The sequence below is a fragment of the Bombus flavifrons genome, chromosome 2, assembly GCF_040668555.2.
Source record: "Bombus flavifrons isolate JBK064 chromosome 2, iyBomFlav1_principal, whole genome shotgun sequence".
Lineage (NCBI taxonomy): Eukaryota > Metazoa > Arthropoda > Insecta > Hymenoptera > Apidae > Bombus > Bombus flavifrons.
In genome coordinates this window covers 6,352,912-6,375,736 of record NC_138443.1, presented here as the reverse complement: position 1 = coordinate 6,375,736, position 22,825 = coordinate 6,352,912, and the positions used below count along the sequence as shown (strand labels likewise).

At 40.6% G+C, this 22,825-nt stretch overlaps 1 protein-coding gene across 1 annotated transcript; it reads right to left on the bottom strand.

Moving 5' to 3' along the window:
- Positions 1-716: 716 nt before the first annotated feature.
- LOC138190023 (neurotrimin) lies at positions 717-21,670 on the bottom strand. The gene is made up of 5 exons (XM_069132434.1): positions 20,956-21,670; positions 12,391-12,542; positions 7,792-8,002; positions 6,371-6,667; positions 717-5,552 (listed from the first exon to the last, which is right to left on the bottom strand). Exons 1-5 carry the CDS (start codon positions 21,023-21,025, stop codon positions 5,368-5,370), a joined length of 915 nt encoding a protein of 304 aa, XP_068988535.1. The 5' UTR covers positions 21,026-21,670; the 3' UTR covers positions 717-5,367.
- Between the last annotated feature and the right edge of the window lie 1,155 nt (positions 21,671-22,825).

Genomic DNA, 22,825 nt, shown 5'->3' with positions numbered 1-22,825 from the left:
CGAAAAAACTAACTTTGAATATCTACGCGTAAGAGCACATCGACGAACTGTCAGGACGGTCAATCATCACACGAAAAAGGATCTTTCGATATTCGCGTACCGCGACTCTCGGGAACGGGTACGTATTTGTCGCTGAGGCGGATTTGATACATATAGTTGATTTTTGATTATAAAGATAGTATAATTATTCTTTATCCAAAGAAAAACTAACTTTCTTCAACATTATATAATTCAGAAAGAATTGTGAAGCAAACATTAAATTAATGAACTATAGATTGGCAGTATAAATCTTGCTTATACATCTATCAGTGGTTCTCTATTAATACTTTCGTCTACATTTCTATCTTCTTGATTGTAAAGAAGTATATATTTGAAATAAAATAGGAAAATCAAAAGCCTAAATTCGTATTTCAATTTAATATATCAGAATGTTATAAATCAATTTAAGGTTATATTTTAATCGAAGAACCACTGATATAAATTTGATTTCAGAATAAATATTTGACACAAGTAATCGACTTAAAATCTCGATTGACGTCACTAGAAATGAAGATCAATATCCGCCCAGCGAGCCATCGACAAAACCGAGAATACATAAGTATGTATACGTACTCAAGCCTACAAAGGCGAGCATCTTAAGAACAGAAAAATTCGCGACACTTAAGAGCTACTATAGACAATGGTACAAAAATTCAATGCTGCCTACGACGTTAGTATACCTTAGACAACGTTTTTATTTAAATCATCATTAATATAATCACCACCAGCGTCATCATCATCATTTTTATCTCTCTCGTCTCCTCTTTGTTAGCAACATTATAATAAAGGGGCGACGAGGACGAGCGTGGAAATTACAACTTCCTTCTTCCACCTGGCGAGGGGAGGCCTCGGCTGTTGTAAGAAGAAAAAGGGTGCAGGAAGCTGGCAAGCTTTAATTGTGGCCTCGAGGTGAGCCCTATCTTTAGCCCTTTCTTTTTATCTTTCGTCACGAGCAGCCTCGCGAGGCGCGGGAAGAAGAAAGGGAAGAAACGTTACAAGAAGGATTGTTCCCGGTCGTCCCTTTTTATCTTAAAGTGCGTCATTCGACCAACGCCTTAGCGCGTCAGTCCAACGAACAACCCTTTTTTTACTCCTTGCGTGTGTATGCATTTCTTTTTCTTTTACTTACCCATTCACGCTCTTATTTCTCTCTTTCTCTCGTTCTCTCCTTCACTTTCATTTCCTTTCGTTTCTTCTTTGTTCGCATGTACACACCCACCCATACACTCACGCATGCACACGCACACGCACACGCACACGCACACATACACGCTCTCTCTTGCCTCCAATTTTTCATTCGTTTCTTTGCACTCATATATGACACGCGTGTAATTTTTCATGCACGTACTGTCACCAATTGCCGCGAAAAATTCAATTATACACGTGTACGTCCACACCTGGTTATATTATGTCAGATAATATAATCCTTCATTTATATCCGTTAGTTCTTACGCTAGGCGTTAATTAGTGTTACATCTAGTCGCGTGTGGCCGGCCCGTGCTATCCAGAAACGCTACTGCACACAGTTGCGCTTCTTTTTTGTTGCTCGATGCACCGATGTGCCAGAAAAAGCATGCGCGACGGTGCTACCCTCTATTCCTCTCCTTCTATCTTTCCTGTCTCTGCACTGTCGTCCGTTAATTTCTTTCTTCTTTCTCACTTCGTTTTCACCCTGTTTTGCTATATTTATTTTTGCAAGCGTCTTCGCTTAATCGAGGATCTCTTGAGCATGTTATGCAATAAATTCTAATGAGTTCGTGGAAATTGTACATAAATGTTCAAGGGTTATCGATCGAGGTAATAAACAGAAGTCGGTGATGGTGCGACAATCGATCTATTACAAAATCCGCGTAATTTAAGAGAATCGAACGGTACGAGAATTCTCGATCGTGAATTCTATGAAGCTTCCACAATCAGCTGTTGCCTTCAAAGACGATCTGAACGAGCCGGTTAGCACGGGCGGCCAGACCCATTCGAATGCGTTTACGATCCGAAAAATTACACAGTAACGTTATTTATTTTTTTTTCTTGTTTGTTTCTTTAATGTAACACGTACGGCATATCGTTAATTAACGTTATGTTATTTATATACTATGTATTTACAATCACATGAATCGTAGATATTCTAACGTATCGTTCGTCTCGTTCGACTAATCTCCTATCCTCCTTTCCAGTGCCATCTACTCTTCGACTCACTCTCTCCCCCCAAAACCCTGGATTTCTTTCATTTTCTTCACGGTTATTATTCACAGTTATTCCCGATTATATTCCCCATAAAACGTTTTTATTTTTTTCTCCTAACTTTAATCCCACGTTGTATCTTCTCGCTATTTCTCCCGTGTTATTTATTGCGCCACTCTTTTCTAGTTCGAGCTGAAACTTGTTCAATATTTTAACACCGTTGTGCAACGTATTCTCGCGCGTACACACATATACATATATATATCTATCTGTTCGTTTGTATATATATATTTATATATATATTTATATATAATATAAAAAACAGTATTTCCTAATGCTTGCGAGAAGAAAGCAAATTTATAGGACGCCTCAGGCGACCCAAAAAGCTGTCCGTCCGTATGTTTATACAGCCGAACATGCAGAACGAGAAAACGGTCTGGGTCTTTGTTAGTTATAGCGATCATCCTCGTTATTTCGTATCAGATATATTTCGAAGCAGATTAGAATATGCAAATTACGAGTTTTCTCATATTTGTGGGTACCTTTATCGATCGACAATGGCAACCCTTCGATTCAAATATTTATAAAGAATTTTAAGAATTAATAAAAAAAAAGGTGAAAGAAATCGTTTATACTGTTTTTAATATTTGAATGTCGCGTTGGAGCTTGTATAGTGAACATGTAGCATATGTACGTTTTACGTGTAGCGTTTATTCGGTAGTAATTATTGGTAATCTTATTTTTCTCGTGCGACCCATTCCGTTACGAAACTTGACACGCATGCACGGATATATAACACTTTTTTATTGGCTTGTGTTTATACTCAATGCGCTTCAAGTACCAAAATTTGTCACCGTGGATCGTCTCGAAGCAATCGGTACGTTCCATTTACGTCCTCTCTTTTTATTCGGTTTTCTTTGAGAAAAACGGCCAGCGATATTATTTATAGAACTAATCTCGTTGAACGTATTTTGAAATAGAACACTTTTGAATAATGCAGGCAGTGATATTTTTCGTCGTGGAATCGATAAATATGACAAGGACAAGAGTTACCTTTTCAGTCATCAAACATCAAACGATTTTAGGTTCGTGTAAAAATATTCAGGAACTATGAGAAAGAAGAGTCGATCTCGTTGTATGATATAAATGGCTTCTTAATGCAATTAATGACTTCTTCCCAATTAGTGAAAATGATCTTAACTTTACGTCTTTAAGTAAAATACATATAAAGTTACGATATAGAATCACAAGCAGTTTTTAAAATTAAACAATTCCTATTCGTTTGATCTTTCGGAGAAACTTTTCAGTACATCGACTTGAGAGATAAACAAACAAGCGTAATTTCAAAAATTCTAAATTCTAATACTGCAATTCTTTATCATTTTTCAGCTTCTGCAAATCTCATTTAATTTCGACTGATAATTGGCAATCGTAACGTTACTCTATTGCGTTTCGAGTTACATAGAGAAGCTTCCATATTCTTATTAATTACGCTTCTTATTCGATGTATAGAATGGCCGTAAAACATCCTCGTAGCTTAGAAAAAGGATTAGGAAAAACGAGGAAATTATTCGTACCTCATGCTGTCGGACGATTTCGACGGACCGTCTATCGGAGACGATCGTCGAGATGCATCTCTTTCTCTCGAGACGATCCCGAGTGCATGCGGTACACGGTCGAGTATAGACACATTTCGCTAATCGTCTCTCTAGTCGAATATAATTAATCACATCGCTTTTAAAAATTTCATCGAACAAGTTTCAATTCTATCGAGCGGCGCGGACGAAGTTCTCTGTCGGGATTCTACGATTACTTTGCGCGTATTTTACTTTTTTGTTACCGCCCCCCTTCTTTCAACCCTCCCAACCCCATCCCGTCGATCTATATCCAACCTCATTTCCCTTTTCTTTCTGGCAAAGTCACACTCGTTCGTCGTCGAGTTAATCTCGATGTGAAAGAAACTACGAAACCCTCCCGACAGAATCTCGCGATCGATCACGAAGACTTCGTTACTGTTTGGCTTCCCGCGAGAATGACACGAAGATCGCGAAACACCTCTGACAATGACGGATAATGAATAAGAAGGGTGAAACTCGTCTCTCAAACTTACGTCTTAGTCGTCGTTTGTTTTCAGCTACAGGGGGGTTTTACACGATCCATTCTCACGATGGCATTTCGTTTAGGCAAATATGTACAATGATCACATATGATGTTTAGCGATTAGTTAGAATGATTGTTTAGAACGATAGAGTTGCGTAAAACTTGAGGGTATAAAAGGTTTCTATATCGCGCGTGTTTGAAATACTTGGAAGATCGTGTATTTATATATAATTCCTATAAAAAATTCGTCTTCTCATCCCGCTTTTGAAGGAGAGGAAGGGTAATTCGCAAGCTTCGTGTCGTTCATTTTCCTACCGCGACCAAGTAACCACTTTTCGACCGCGTGAAGAACTCGCGCCGAATTCACGGGTACTCCCCCGAGATTAATTAACCTCTAATTGCTAACGGCCGGATCATACTATCTCGACATGTTAAACGCGTTCCTTCTCGCCCTTACACCTTCGAGTTTTCCTCATACACAGAGTAAAATCGTCGTTGGGACACCCGCGATCGACGATTGTCACGTTCACGGATGCCTCGATCGCGCACGACCGTGATCACGATCGAGTCGTTCGGAAAGCGGACTCGATCCTTCGTTGTGAAGATTTCTCCCTCGAAACACAGTAGTTTTCGCTGTACGATCATTTGTTGGTTAATCGCTTAGAGAAAGGAAATCTGTCAGTTATGTGTGACCGACAATAAAAATCGACTATTTTACTAGCTGACTGAGAATTTTAAGATCTCCTTTGGCTTCCATGTCTCTTCGAAAATAAAACGATACAGCAGCTTGCCAAAATGACGTAGATTATTACGTTGAATCGTTCGTGTTATTTTCTTGTCGTGGTTCTCTTCTCGCGGTTGCTCGCGTCCTTCGATCAACTTCTCTCCTTCCATCGTTCATCGGGTCACGAAGTCTTTCCGAAGAAGCCTCGCACGTACACTTTCTCTCGTCTCTTGTCGCTGGAACGTTCCTCGAGGCGCCTTCCAGGTCTCGTAGCAGGAGATAATCGATCATTTTTCGACATAGTCCTCTCATATCGTTTCTGATTATCGTTCCGGCGCGAAGTAAGATGGATTCTTCGAATAAAGGACCATGAGGATCAAAAGGGCGAGGACGAATAGGCGACTGCCGTGACTCGAATACAGCGTCACGACGCCCGCCAGCCACCATAGCGTCGGACAGCCACCCGGTGCCGAGCTGATCCCTCTTTGAATCGCGGCAGGATGCTCGCCTATATCAGAGAATCGATTTTTATATAGCTACTTTTATCACGATGGAAATATGACGTATTTAGCAATTTTCTTTCCTTTAACGCGATCGTCTTTTTTAGCGGACGTGCAATCATAAAGAATTTGGAAAACTTCCTAGATAGGCAGATCGATATGCTCGTTTGCAGTTAGAAAGTTGACCTTCTTTCTTGAAATTTGAAAAATATGGGACTTTGAAGAGTGTTTGAAACTTTTAATAAAGTTGAGAGTTTGGAATAGCATAGTAAGTTTAGTAGAATTTGTCTTTTTGACGTTCCCATTTTTACTTATGCTCGTACGAAATACTTTTATATTTCTATATACTTACAAAAATTAATTAATTTTAAAGACATTCGTAGTAAAGGCCAGATAAAGATTAATGAACCGTTTCTAATTTTGCGTTGTCCAAAGATTGTATTTTATGTCCGTTCCGTTTGTATTCGCGATTAGATTTAAGAAGTTGACGAAGGATTAAATAGAAACTGTGTTAAATTATTAGCGAACTAATTTTGCCGAGTTAGTCTCTTCAATAAATGCAATTTGTATTTACCATTATATTTCGTTATAGAACTTTTTCAAACAGAGAGTATTAAGTTTCAAAGTAAATCTTTAAATCAGATTGATTTTAGCAAAGTAATATCGTTAGAACGTAAAAGATTTCCCTACAAACCTTCCCTAGTAAAGTTCCATGTTTACCAGGAATGATCTATTAAAAAGGGAAGGATGCTTTTTCGTTTCGTGTCACTGCAACGTAGAGCGATCACGAAAGTAATTTAAGTTACTGAAACGCGAAAATGCTTACCATTTAACACGTGAAGCTGCACGCTCGCGCTGTCCAAACTACTCGGACTGCAGGTGTAATTGCCCGAGTCTTCCCGCCTCGCTTTATGGATCACGAGACTGCTGACCGTGTCGTGATCGATTCTCTTCGTCTGGATGTCGATTTTGTTTAATTGGTAATCCAGAACGCGATCGCCCTCGTGGTACCAGAAAACATAGAAAGGACCCTCAAGGGACTGCTTGATCACGCACCGTATGGCAACTGTGCTTCCGGTTTTCACGTACATGTCACGATCGCCTATGATTTCGATCTTTGGCACTGAAAAATCGGTAGCCAATATTTTTCTTTTCCTTACGATTTAATGAATGACAGTGTAATGAAATAACAAAGAATTCGAAATAATTATTTTTCATTCTTCAGATCTTTTGTATTCCTGCTATCAGATATAAAAATTACTATAGGGAATAAATATTAATGATTCCCTTATATGATGCCATTTTAGATACGACATTTGGATTACTCACTATATTTGACAACATTCTCTCGTGCTAAATTATGAAATGTCTAAACAAAAAACGAAATTAATTCAAGAATGTTGTACTAAAACATGTTCTGTATCTTAGAAAATATTTAAATGAAATTATATGAAAATATTATACGTTATAATAAATATTTAATATGATATCGTATATAGAGAGAGAGCATAACAATTTTGCTAAAACATTGTTATGAATGATCTTTTCTTTGATAATTTCAACATAATAATAAAGAATATGTTTATTTTTGCGATGGAAAGCTTTATTTCTGCTGATTATCGTATTATTAACGACAACCAACTACATATCGTGAGACACGGAACATGTTAATCAAAGAAAAAAATAGTAAGTGTATTGTACTCACGATACTTTAATCTTTTATTTAAATTTTTTCTACTTAAACAATATATCAAAGAATATTTCTCTACAGGGTTAATACAAGTTGAGAAGTGGTAATTGCCGTGGGTCATCCGTGGCCCATGTGGCATCGAACGTGTTAAATGTAACGCAAGAAGGTGATCGAACGACAAAGAAAATTAATTACTAAATACACCGAGCGATTATTCGAGCGAACATTTTAGCGCCTCGCACGTACGAGTTACGTGAAAGAGAGAATGTCTGTATTTTACGCTCGTATAATTTTTTATCACGTCGATGGAACATGGTTCGCGAAGTGTTCCGTCGATCGATGACAGAGCTCTTCTCTGACAACATAAAAATAACACTGGCGTAGAATTGAACGACGATGGTCAATGGTTAATTTCTAAATGTACCGGAAATACCGATATGTCATTGAAAAAAAAAGGATATTATATTATTTACACTTTCGATCGTATCTTACTAATTATTCATCTTAATATTGAAAAATATTGTTATTGTTATCAAAGAATGTTCACGCGATCTCACCGACGATGTTGAGCTTGATGATGTGACTCTTCTTCGGATCGGTCGAGATTTGGCACTCGTACTCGCCTTCGTCACGTGCCTGCACGTACTTAACCTGCAGGGTCCAGGTGTCCGACGCGTCTACGAAAAGCGCCTGGAACCTTTCGTCCGGGATAAACATTGTTCTATCTACCGAGAGGATATGCGAGTCCCTTCTTCTGATCCACGACACCTTTCATATTTGAGAAACAAACAGATTAATTTTAATAATATCGTCAATATATTATATTCGTATGTTATCGTCTCATTAATATTATGATACAATGGTTTGCTATAAATTCTGAAGCTCACAGTATTAATATATCAATATAATTATTATTAACTCTATCTCTGACCAACTTTAATTAGCTCTGATTCAACTGTGTCCTGCTAGACTTTTCAATGTTAATGTTACATAAATAATATTAAGGATTTAATATTAAAGATTATATATGTTAATATTAAAGATTTGATGTACCATGTAGATATAGGAATGTGCTATAAATCCAAAATTTTCCGTCCGAAATACGTGACGGAACTTTAGAAGCGTGTCCTACTTATTTTAAAGCTAACAATAGGTTTGTATAAATATGAAGCATTCTTTAGAAGAAATACATTTTTCTTGGAAGGTATTTACGGTCCAGAGGAAGATAATATGATCTGAATTATTTCGTGTGACAACATACTGATTATTTTTCAGCGCTGTAACATATCAACACACAAGGTGATAAACTTGCGAAGTGTTCTTACGAAACTTTGACACAGACGAAGAGTGTTTAAAACTTGTTTAGAACTCGGACAGGAAGAGTTTTCCGAGTCATGTTTCTATGGTCTTTTTTCATCTTTAAAGTGACTAGAACATGGTTTGAAAGTTTGGTCACCTACTTCGGAATATTCTATATTCTTATATTTGAACCGAGATAGTGTATACTTCTATTTTTTTTAAATCTAAACGTGTAAAGTATACAGCAACGCTTCTATTGTGTTTTAACATGCCAAAAGAATATAAGAAATTCTATTTGCATATCTTATTTAACTTTGTCTTTACATAATATCGATCTTTCTCTTTAACTTTTAGTTCTTTCTATATAAATTACAGCTAACATAAATATTCAAAAATTTAACTTTCTATAAGTTATTCGATATTCATTGATATCGAGTATACATTTGTTTGACTACTTTAACACGAATAAAGTTCTTACGAAGGTTTTATACCTTCGCAATTTATATGTTTCGAAACTTGACAATCCTTCATGTTACACAGTATTACACTTTAAAACTTTTTATTACACTTTTTACGATTTCTTTCGTTTAAAAGTAGACACTCTATAAAACAAGAAAGTAACTGTAATCGAAAAACGAATTTACATAAAATACTCTAACTTCTTTTATTGTCTTTGCATATTAGATCCGTCGTACTTTGCGTCATAAACATGTATTTACAGTAAGCTCAGAAATTAACAAACAACGTAAACATTTCGTCCCACTTTTATTTATCAAACTAGCAATATTTTAGCGAAACGAAGCAATTAATATTCATTAGCGATTGAAGGAAAATCGAGAAGCAGGAAATAGCAGTCGTATATGATCCCCCTCATCAATCCGAGCAGAGGAAAAATCCGCTCCAATTCGATGCTTTTTGCTCGGCATGGACGCATTGCGAGAATTATTAATCCCTTCTCCAATACGTAGCGTGGCTCTATTGTTAGATTTTTGGTCCGGAGCGCGGCCGTTTCTTCCACGTCGTGGCGAACAAAAAGCGAAATAAAGCAACAGACACGTTTCCAGTGACGAAGTGAAATTCAACCGTGTCTGGCTGAAAATTCGCAAACTCCTCCCTGGACTGAATACAGGACAGAGAAACCAGGCTGCGGAAAAAGCGCGGAATACGCGAGCCGGCCGAGATGGAAAAAGAACCCCTGGCACGACTTTTCGATCTCGCTCGATCAATCTTCTTTCCCTTGTCTAGGGTTAATTTATCGTGCGTCGAACGGTTTCGCGGACGTTTCTTCCTTTCTTTTACCGTCGATTCCAGGCAGTTACACGAAAGAAAACCGTATTAGAAGTACATTCAATCTATCCACGTGATAAGTATAGTCAGAAACAGGTCGATTCGCCGCACGTTACGCGATGTTTTCCCTCGATGTGACGTCGACTTACAATCGAGGAAAGGTTGTAATCTACAAAGTAGAGTAATTGCTTCTTTGTTCGTGTCTGGCGATCAAAAGATCAAGGATAGAGCTTACAATTCAAGCCACGCGCGAAATATTTGCAAGCAGTATATACTCGGCTGCATCGATAGTAATCGGCGAAATGTAATCTCTTGGTTGGTTTCTGAAGCGCAATCGTTATCTGAGAAATTCCAAACCGAACGGAATTCGTTTATCTCGGCGAACGGCGTGCGTTGAAACCGAGGAGAACCGACCTTCCCATCTTTTTCTATTTCTCTCTACCTTTTTCTCTGGCTCAATTACGATTGTCGTGCCATTAATTTCCAGGAAGAAAGCAATAAATTAGTAAATCCCGTTTCTAGCTTTGCGTTACGTTCCATCGATCGCCTTCCGGCTTTTCTGGAATTTCTTTCGAAACTTTCACGGGACTTTTAACTTCGCCGATCCCCAGATACGAAAGGGATTTAATTGCATCGACATGAATCTCGAAATCCTTTCTTCGAATTTCGCCGACCATTCGGTTGCGCACCCAATTCCACGAACACGGACCGATTATCCTATTTTATTCTCTATTGCAATCTAATATATGAGGTGTCTTATAATTACAGATCGATTAAAGGACGAATGGATGAACGAATGTTTAGTATGCGTAATTTGTTTAGTATACAAACGTTCGTTTTTGTTCTATACTTTAGTGTTGTGGCAAAACTTCAAAATGTTAGGTTTTAGGAATCTATAGATAAGCAACTGTTCATATTTCGATTATCTTAGCAGAGGCTAATAAAATTTCATGTAAAAATAGATCTTCTATTCTTTGATATATCTTCTCATTTTTTGTCAAAATAAATTACATCACATTTATACTTACGAAGACTAAAATCAATTTATCTAAATTTCAATTTTAATATTATTAATAGTTTTTAATTGTACCAAGTATACACGTATACACTGTAGAAGTTAGTGAGTTAACTGTGAAAATGAAACAACATAATCTTCGAATAAGTATATAACACAATACAAAATGTTTTATCTAAACGACCAACGTCCAAGAATTGGATTTTTAAATTAGTTAAAATGTAAAGCAAGATCGAACATGTGATATTGGACAAAAATATTCCGCCTTCCGCCTGATTGATTTATAGCTCAGGTACGTCTCGTATATTTCCACTCACATTCCACCGAACGAAAGACGTGGAAACAAATGCAAAGTCACCGGCACGACCGTGTTCCGCAAATCGTCCGTAGAGAGTAATCGCTTTCAATCGTGTTTCTTGGTAGCGTGGTACAATGGTCGCCGATAGAAAGTCAGTGGTAAAGGTACGTTTAATTTTACGCGCGATAAATATCAAAAGAATAAAAAGGTAAGGGGGTGTAAAGGGGTCGCGACTCTATGGGTTCGCGGCCCTTAAGTACGCAATCGGACGATTATACAAGGGTCGCGTGTCGCCAGACACTTAGTCCTGCCTGTTTCGACATACAAGTTTCGTTATTGCACACGCCAGTGAAGGTAAAATCTCACTAACGAGTGATACAGGCCGCGCACAAAAACATTTACCGCTCTGTCCTCTCGTCAGTCTCCCAAAAGAACCAGCCCCCTGTCACCGTTATCTGGGTTACTTCCATGTGGGGGCCATTTCTCTCTCTTCTTTTCTTCTTTATTCCCTTTCAATCTCTCTCTTCCTCTCTTTCTCTTCCTCGCCTCTCTCTCTCTCTTTCGTGAATCGTAAAATTCACGCGGCTCGTATAATCCGTCCTAACGGTCGTGAACGCAGACAGATTAGACTTTTATAGTTTCGCATAAATTCCCACGCAGATAGAGTCAGGATGTGTATCGGGATCGGCGGTTTATCGCGGCCATTTCGATTATTGTAATAGCGCGAACCGGACGGTTTAGCGACGCGGAATATCGACGGAAACGGAGGACCGATAGTACAACTTTTCGATGGCGAATCAGCGGCTTCATGGAAACCAACGGCACGATACTATCGGTACACCACCGTCACCTCACAGAAAACTGGGTATTCGCGTGCAAATAAATTCGCTTTATCTGCGAGCAGGCGGCGTCGGTATCCGGTCGTGCTTTTTGCAAGGAACTGGGATGAGATAACAGTTTTCCCAAAGTTTCTCGCCGGAGTTGAATCGAAATTAAGGAATCTGTAATTTAGGGATTCGTAATTTTGACCGCGCACCATCCGCAATCGTTCACCTGTCCTGTCTGCCGCAACTACTTCTTTTCGTACTTGTTTTGAACGTTTGCAAACGTTCGTAGAACTTTCAGTAAATTTTGTCTGATCTTAAGATTTGTATATAACGAGAGTTACGCGAATGTTCCAAGTTTTAATTGGTAGCGTTTTGTTGTATGGAAGGACACAAAGGGGAAAATGAGAATAATTAGGAGCAAAGGACTTACCGATTTATTACCAAGCTGCCGTACTTTGCACGGCAAGTAAGCATGACTTCCCAGTTGAGCCGTGATGTTCGTGGGGGTGTTTGAATCGAAGTACGGCCCCGTGTAAATCCCGTCGAACCTTTTCACTAACGAATGGGATCTTGTGCTCACCCCTGCAAGATTTCATCGATTTTCAGACGAAGACGTATGTACACAGGCTAAATGTATATTCTTCACAGGTTTAATCAAAAACTTAAATATAAAGTAGTAAAGAAGTTCCATTTTAATAAATCAATTTATTTAATTCAGGTATTTTAGATATGTTAAAATTGTATCCATGTTCTATTAGACGGAATGTTTAATCTTCCACGAATGTAGAATCAAACATAACATTTTTCATCTGTAGGATTTGAAAAATTAAACAGTCGAAGAATGTATTTCTGTGACTGTATCTTAATATAAGTTTCGGTATTTATATTCTGCTCTTCATTTATTTGACGTAAGGTATGCAGAAAAGCTATCTCTCTGGTCGCTAATTTAAAATGTCCGTTTCAAACTTAAAAACATCTTCCGTGTCATATCCGTCGTATTTTTACCAAAAATTGTTAAATTCACAGAATGCCACTGCAACACTCAACACCTTCTCTTTCCACATAATCTTTTTATAGGCACGAAACATTTGCACGAATCTCCGTCACAGTTCGCTTCTAATCCGAACGTTTGTTACGTTTAAGAAGAATACATTAACACGGCGGCTAGACCGCGAGAGCTGGTTATTCTTGACGAATTTACATTGTACGGGTAGCGTTTCCATGATGGAATAATAAAAGGATCGCGGTACTATACTGTATTTCGCATTCGTGACGTCCATGTACGATGCCATCCTGTCCCGTTTTCTCTCTGTGGCCGCATCTATGCTCCTTTTCCCTTTACCTTCCGGAATAAATCCTATCAGAGAGCTTCTACCAGGCCATCGTGCATCGAGGAAATGGATACTAATCCAGGGGATTCCGATCCTGGGTATCCAAAGTCGGATCAGCATTCGCCCCGGGAAAGCAACCGTGGGCTTCGTTCCAACGACCTTGAGGACCCACTTCCGGACTAGCGTTCGGGGGATAAAAGGAAACCCGTACTCGTTCATGCGTTGCACTGCGATATGGTATCGTATGTATTCTGCGTTTGGCTACGTTTATTTTTTCGAACGCATCTTCTGGAAATGTATCAGAAAATCAACGCATATCCGGAAATTACTAGGTTCGACATACGGGTGCTTCGTCGAGAACGTTCATGGACAGCTTAGAACGATATCACGGCGCGTAGAAAATCCGTGCGTCCCGTGTGTCTGCGGGGATTGAAAGGCGCCTTTCGATTTATCGTCGACTGAAAGTCTCGAAAGTCCACACGAGAACATGCGAGAAACGTCGAAGTGGAAGAACTCGATAAAACAGCTATTCGATGGAACTTTCTTGCACTCGCTTCGTAAGATACCGTTGGCAACTCGTCGCACGCTTAACAGAGGTTTATTCGTTTTTAACGCCGATGCCAAAACGACTCTGCAGGATGTTATGCAGGAATAGAGGAAATATTCGATGAATGTCGACACATCGTGATAAAGAGTTTATGATAATAAGGGATTGCCTGAGACCGAGGTATCCATTCTTGCAGTAATTCACGAATTCATAGTTATTTATATGGCATCCGTAACGAGAAAAACAATTGGCCGACGCGGGGACTCGGATACGGTTCCTTCATTTATTGGACGACCGCTCTATTGATTGAGTTATTCAGGTCATCAACAACTTTTTCTTCCCGGTCTGCTGCTCGAAAATAGCTGCTATCGACGTATTACTTTTCACGTTTCCTTGCTGTATTTTTGATGCCCCGGTGACAAATCGTGGAACCTACATTTCGCTGCTCTAACTGATATTATTGTTCTTTCCTTTGGTGTCATATTTCTTTTTATTTGCTTTTTATTTTTCCTATTTATTCTATTTCAGTGGAAGAGTAAAGACCTTGTAAGTTTATCGGGATTAATTAATAACGTAATATGACGATTTAGTTGTGACGTAGTGACTTTTCCTCTAGACGTAGTTTTGCTTCTAGCAAGTAGTGCCAGTCATTGCCGCATTACAAACAAAAAGTTCCGGGTCGGCCGCAAATGACGTCATTGCAGGGAACGTGTTAAGGGAGTATAAGGAGAACGCATTAACCGTATTGCTGTATTATTCAACATATTTTAAGCGGCCGAATGAAAGAATGGTAAAAGAAACTGATATCGTGTTCGTACTTTCTCTTTATGTTGGCGCTGCTCCGAACGAAGTATAATGAGAATGTATTATGACAGCCGACGGAGTAGATAAGGAAGTTGACGATATATTTCAGTTACACTAATTTCTGCATATTACGCCTAAGGACTGAATAACATTCCTTCGTCATTTTGGATATCTTGTAATGACAGAACGTTTTCGTTGTTGAAAATATAAAGAAAGTATTTCTGTATTTAACCACGAACGAAGTAAAATGTGAATGTATCATGACACGCTACATAAGTATCTGTTATATATCTACTGATTTCTACAAATCATATAGAATACCTGAATAATGTTATTTCGGTATTTTAGAAATTGTATAATAATAAAGCCCATTTGCTGTCAAAAATAAGAAAATTGATTGCCATTAAAATTAGTTTTATAAAATTTATCGCTGATAGATGACATTAATAAATAATATAAATAAATAAATCAATTCCAAGATAAATTTGAAAGACTAATTTCACTAGATATTGCAGATATTTGTGCGAATTCGTATTTTTGTAAAAATACAATTAATGAAATAGAATTTACATAGAAACTTGTTTCAGACATTAAGCTATTCATTTAGTGTCTAAGCTAATCGTCTACTTTCCTCTATTTTTGAATCTATGACTATAACATGCGTGGCTTTCGAACGACTCATATATCATACAAATACTAATTTTACATTATCGTACAGATCGATGTTACCTATATGATAGAATTATACAGAAAAGGATTTAGTGAGATCAAAGACAAAACAGGATCAACGAGACACGGTGAATTATAGGAACTCCTGCGACGTTCAATCGATCGAAAACGCGGCATCGCGCAGAGCAGTGTCTGCAAAAATCGAACGTCCGCATTGGCAAATAACATCCGGCCAGATAAATCCACACCCTTTCAATAATGCCGGTATTCATAACATTTAGAGTGCACGGATTATTGCATTATTGGCATCGCTTGATCGGGGTAAACGTTCGAGCGGTCGGGTCGAGTGTGTCAAACCGGGCTCACGTCGGCGCGCGCGCCCGAGCTTTCGCCAGTTGCATATATCGAAGGTCCGTGATATCCGCAATTGGCCGATGCAATTCTGGTCTGATATTATACGACTACGTTTCAACGAATGCTTAGCTGCTCGCTACTTACGTCCCGTTACGGAAGCGTTTCGTCGTCCAGAGCGCATCCGGTTTTTAACAGCGAGGCGAAATGCACCGATGTGACGCATTACGTCGTCGACGAAATAGCTCCTATTTTCGAACGTGATTTTAAACACACGGAAGTTATCGTTTCTGTCACAATGGCTCGTACACAACCGCAACGAGAATACAGGGCATTAGCGACGTTCATCTTGCTCATCGTTGTTTGAAAACGATTCGAACTAACTTCGAGCGAGTCAAGCCGCCTGGGCACTCGGAGGATGAAATTCCATTGACCACTCGAAAGAATGAGAAGCTTAAAGGAACGTCGCTAGAATCCCGAGGACAAAAATATTATCGCTGACATAGTGAACGATGGCTTTTCTAATCAATAGAAAACCAGTAAGAGAGAACTTGGTAACAGACAAGCGTCCAAGTCGTGCGAACTCGATGATCGATCCATGAACGAGTCTATCAGATCGTATCCCGCTAATTCACGGTTTCGAACCGATATCCTTTTAACTGCATCTCGGGCAATCGCTACACGCTCGATGAATCGATTTGCCAACGCGTTTCCGTTCAGACGGCGCGAATTGGATTGGCAATCAGTGCGCACCGACCCGGTATCGCGAATACTGGAGACGCGCACGACTAATCGAGGCTCATCCTTCTAGGACACTCGGTCCTCCGGACTAAAGAATCCTTCAGGAATGCAAAATATTAGGCGCAAGGGTTACGGTTCGAACTGGAATCCCGCAAAGCTGAGACTCGTCGTAAAATGAATATAAGTAGACGTGAACGTAGCGTTACCGTGTGTCTCTGTTCTTTTTCTCAGAGTCGTTCTAAGCTGCGAGTTGAATTATTTCGACGTGCTCGGTGATTATCGTTCTCGACATTCCTGGAAATCATGTTTCACGCCAAGATTACAGAGAAAGAACAAAGGTGGGATGGGAGGTAGAGAGAGAAGCAAGAGAGAAAGAGGAACAAAGCGGCTGATTGTGTGGTTGGTGCAACGCGTCGCTTATGACCGTTCGTAAATTTCAGAGGGAATGAATCATTCACGAAGGCAAACAGAAGGGGGTTGAAGTTGTTAGCGATAGAGCTGTGCACTACACTGAATCGTAACACGAATTGCACGTCTGCAGGTGTAATTATATTTCTATCTCTGCTGCATTTATAAGGAATATGTAACTAAGAGTACGTGAGTATTTCTTTGAAAGAAGATGAGTATAATTATGAGAGAGATTTTTGAAGGAAGCGTACCGAAAAGAAAGGTTAAGTACAAAATGAAATTAATAAGCGTTTGTTCTTTAAACAAAAGAGATACAGTTACCACGGAAATGTACTTACATGAATTGTATATACATCGGGTGATGAAACTACATTCCTGTTTTTGTTACGGTTTAGAAGAAAGAGTGCAACTCGAAAGAGAAAGATTTTTGAAGTAAATATTTACAACATAGAGACTGATAAAAATTATTTGTTTTAAAATAAAACGAATATAATGTTATGAGAGAAACTTTCAAATTACAATAACATAGCAATCTATGATCAACAGTACTAAGCGTGTATTTGCGGAACTATGTAACCATCCTCTTACCCATTACGAAAAAGAGTATGTGATTACAAGAGAGATTCTTGAAAGGTATATTCAGGAAGGAAAGATGAATTGCAAACTGAAGATTAATAACTATTTGTTTTTCATACAAAGAGAAATAATCGCGCAGGGAGAATTGAATCTGTAACAACACAGGAATCCACGATCAAAACTGTTAAATGTTTTTGATCCATAAATTATGTTGTTTTAGAAAATAAATGGCCCAACGATACTGCTACATTTCAAATAACCTGGTAGATCTGAGAATTCATCGGTACTACGCCAACATAGAGAGGTTTGCATATTCCATAAATTTCCTTGAGTAATGTCGAATCTAGATTGTTTTGACATGAACGATGGTTATCCGTGAGAAATTTAAACGCGCGTGTCAAAACGAAACTCTCGGCAAAGTTATACATACATGTGTCTTGTTTCGTCGTAATTACGATTGAGTGAAATTACGAATTAAACCGATATGTAATTAAAACATGTTTATGGCTTATCTGCGTGTCAACGTACTGATTAATGTTAATGCGCTTATCGTGCGTTTGAGCGCAAAGAGAATGATGCACCGATAGATTATTATTAACTGTGAACCATTATAAATGCGGATAGGTTTCTGTTGGATGTTGCGCAATCAAATGAAATGGTCCGTAAAAATAATAAAAGATAAAAAAGGAAGGGGAAAAAAAAGAAAAATACCTGAATCTACGTCGAAAGATGGGTGAAAGTGGAAATAAATTTCTTGGAAACAGAAAGAGGATTTCTGACAGATATTTCCCAGGAGACGATAGAGCACGGTCGATGCGGAAAATCGAGCATCGACGGGGTTGCGTTTTCGCCGCTTTATTAGAACTACACGTACAAGTGTTCGATGTAATTTTACGACGTCATCGGACACTAATCTCAGACATAAATCTGGATTCTCGGTTCCCTCGAAGATCGCTCTTCCTAGCCCTCCCAGTGAGGCTAACTCGATTTTCTGTCTTACTAGTTCATCAAACATTTACGTTCCACTACTTCCATCGTACATTTTCCACGCTGCACGTCGAGTTAATGGTTATCGTTCGATTGTCGCTTAAAACCGCCGATATTAAGCGAATAATTATTTACGTCCCCAGCGATATCGTCCGATTTGGTTCAAACAAAATCCAAAGTTACGATTTTTAATTGTATAAGAAGAGAAATAACAAGGAATGCTCGACGTTTTCATCTCTTTTCACTTTCGATCGAACATATTTACTTGTAATATCTCGAAGAACATTTTCCTCACTTTCTAGTGACTACTACGAACGATCAATCACCGATACGCGGTACAAAACGCGTTAATAATTGCATTTAATTTCACGTTGTTTGATAAAAATCTGTTTGAACAAGAGCAATGTAACGTATTAACGCAACACAGAGTTCATGAATAATGGAACCGAAACATCGTGTAAGATCAAACCCCGATACAGTTTAGACGAGCAGACATCCGAGAAAGCGATTTCCTGTGGCGATGGTTGAAACACCGAAATTCTCATTCGGAGGTAACAATGTTGGTCGGTTAATCATCCTGGGGTATAATCAGTGGCTGTGCTACGATTATGTTACGAGTGGAAAGTGCATAATGTATCCCGTCGATACGTACAATAGAAATTGTTTTCGTGTTGCGGATTCGAGTACGGTTGGGCGTGTAGACGAATCCAATTAAGAGTATGAGATGGGGATAGAAAACGACGTGGGCCAGAATACGGTAAATTGTTTAACAAAATTACCGACTGTACGTCAGTTGCGTTAATGGCATCGATTTGTGCTCCGTTCGCAAGTTCTACGAGTGTCGTTTAGTTCGCGGTTTGGCAGCCTTTCGTGTGTGTTTCAACGGTTCCCGCTTTCTCTCTTACTCCGTCGCGGTTCGTTCGATAACAACCGCGTCGAAAGCGACGAATGGAACGTATTTATAAAGCGACCGACGCAGATAATGAACGACCCGATCGACAACAACTTGATGCCCACTTTGCATACTAAAATGTTTCCACGTTACATGCATCTACGTCGATCGATAAGAAAAAAGCACCGTTTGATACGGCCGTGCTTGATAAATCCTTTTTATCGGGCCCCTTCTCTTTTTTTCTCGTGCAAGATACAAGAGTCCTGAGAAGAGTTCTCCAATACAAAGGAGAAATTATTGCAAGACCGACGAGGGTGCTGGTAGTCTCTGTATCAAGGGGAAACGGTATCCTGGAAGATCATTAAGATAAAACATGTCGAGGGTAGCGATCCGTGAATTAATGGACTATCCATTGAATCAGCAAAAAAGAAAAAAAAAAAGAAGGAAAGAACTAACGCGAGGAGGGAAGAAGTAATTAACACGCTTATGGCGCGACTAACAGGGATTTTCATAAGAGTTACATAAGCCTCGAGATCGACGCTTCGCTGCTACGAAGATGTGGGTAATTGCACGGTTATCGCGGCGTGACCTGTTTAAGAGACGGACCATAGACTATATTCTTTTGATACCGGCGTAACACCATAAACGGGAAGCAGTAAACGCGAATAGCGTTTTAACTGATATAATTAAGTTTGAAGTTATTATTTTGTCGCCAGGAAGGCTATCAGGTGTAAACTGAGCAACATAGATACGAGCGGTTTCACACGATCGACTGCCACGATCTTCGTTCGCATTACTCGTCTGTGATGTTAGAGTCGGATCGATCGACAAACTACGAAAATCTTCAGTGAAAAGTGTATATAAAAAGGAACTAACCGTATCATCGCGATGCAGCCGCGCGAGAGATGAAATCGATAGACACGTCCCTGAACGACGTCAGAGCGAAGATGAGGGAACACGCTACCCTTCTGTCATCACCTCGCCCCCTAGTTCACGATGACGGAATCATCGAGTCGACACGGTGACCCGACAAGGATGGCGAAGAGTAAAAAAAATCTAGCGATCCGAGAGACAAAGGGAAGAATAGGGAAAATACAATACTGTCGCCGCGACAAACAAGGGTGGCGCTAGATACAGCCCTGGACCGGGTCCGGAAGCAGCCCCCTCCCTCCTCCTGCCTATGAGTCCTCCTTTTTCCCTCCACTCGCGTATCTCGATCCTCTCGCGTCCATCGATCGCGAATACACACGATCAGCTGCCGAATTCTTCACGTTTGAGTCGGACCTACGCGACACAGGTTTGTATGCACGCGTGCTAATTCACGTACGCACAGTTACACCCCAAAATCTGATCGATCCATCCGCAGTACAAGTCTTCAGTACAGCCCCGCCTGGCCCCTTTCCTCCCCCCTCGTCGTTCTCACGTCACGCGGCCCCCCCCTTATCACCCTGAAAAGACGCGCGTGTTGCTAGTCCATCAGTGATCCGAACCTAGGATACGCGAGATTCACGATTACCAGAAACCACCTGGTTAGGTGATTTGCCAGCCATCCTATGACGCGACTACCAGACGTCAACGCGTGTGCACTTTCCCGCGGGAATCTCGAAAGATCGATGCACGATCCGCGAGAGCTCGAACCCTCTTTCGAGAGCGAACGAACATATGTCACGCGGGTGAAATTGATCTTACCGGTGATGCCTAGGAGAATCCAGCACACGAGGCACAGGACGTAGTAATTCACGTAAGAGGATCTCCTCATGATGACGAAGACAGTGACGACGACGACGACGACGACGAGAACGACGACGCAGTTGCCTTCGACGGGTCCACTGACATCTCAAAACAACCAGCACACCAAAGATCGGTGCACCCTCTCACTCCTAACCCTCCGTCATCACTCTGTTCATCCTCCTTGACTCGATGCTACCAGACCTCGTGCATAGTACGATTCTTTATCACCCTCGACGTTTTTTTTCTCTTTCGTTTGTCACGCACAATGCCTCTTATACGGATACACCACCGTGGTATCGGTGTCGCACTGATCACATATTATCTCCCAATTAGTCGTCGATTAGGCACGCCAATCCTGAACGATGTACCTCTTATACACCGTGTCGTGTTTGCTCGAGGCGACGTGGTACGTTTTCCTCAACGTGTGTGTTCAAAGGTTGTAGCACGTTTCCTCTCGACGGCGGACAACCGAAACGCGACGTCGTATACGCGAGGCTGTCACTACGGGGGCTTATACGTCGTCGCGTGATATGGCCCCTTTTCCGACCGATCCTTCAAACACGGCTAACTACGACCGAGTTTTGCGTACGGGTCGTCTGCGGTTCGTCGTCCCGGGCGAAGCTCTGAAACCGCCGGGCCTCCAGTGGCACTGCCCGCGCCCGCCCGGGGATTCCGCGCAGGCGTGCTCTTTCTCCTCTACTCTGCCGATCAGTCAGCCTCCTCCTTCCTCCAGGCCTCCTACTCTCGTCCTATCCTCGTCTCTTCTTACTCCATTCTCCTTCTCGATCTTCTTCTCTGATTACTACTACTACCGCTACTACTACCACTACCGTCGTTGCCGTCGTCGTCGTCGTCGTCGTCGTCCTCGTCGTCGTCGTCGTCGTCGTCGACGTCGTCCTCCTCCTCGCTGTTCTCGTTGTGTCGTCGTCACTACTGCCACCGACAGTGCTACTGCTGCTCACCGTACTACTACCACTGATCAACGTGGCTCCTGCTATTGCTGCTTTTGCTGTTTCCGCTGCTTCTGTCGCTGTCCCGTTGCTTCGTCATCTTCCACGCTTCTTCCTCTTTCTGACCTCTGCGACGTCTTTCGTGCATCTTTTGAACAAATTTTACGCTTCTTACAATGTTAACCTTTGTATTCTCGTCTCGGCTCGACCGATCAGGATTACCCAGCTTGAAAATAACAGGCTCCGAAAAGTTTTTGTTGGCTTTCTTTTACGAAGTCTCGGGGAGATTTGTAAATTTGCGGTTCGTCGATTGACCAGGAGCGGTTTCGTTAGTCAGCGGCTTCGAGTTTAAACAAATTCTGACCGATTGGAAGCGACTCGGCCTGCTCCGTCCTCTACGACAGTCTTTTAATCAGCTTTCGCTTTGGGTTGCCTGGTCTCTTTCGGTGTTTACGATTCTTAATTTAGCCGGCTGATTACTGTTCCCTGACGCTTTTAATACCATCTCCGTTTCCATGTAGCTTCCTCTCGTTCCTTTTTAACGTGGCATCAGCCTCCCGCGGAAGTTCATAGTTTCTTAGCGTCGTTTTATCCTCAATGAGTTCTCCACGCTTTGTATCATCTTTAGTAGGGAGCAACTGGAGAAAACGATCCGCGGGATTGCGGCCGGTCAGCCTGCCTCTTATTCGATGGAATTTTATCTCATCGAAAATATCGCACGGCTTGCCGCGTCTATTTCTTTTTTTGTCGCCGGTGAAGATTAACTGGTAGACGGCGTCCATGAAAAGCGCAATGAATCCTCCGTAGAATTCTTTCGACCTATTTTTCGCCCACGGTCGAGCTGTCGTTTCTTCTTTTCTTCCGTTTCTCTTCGACTC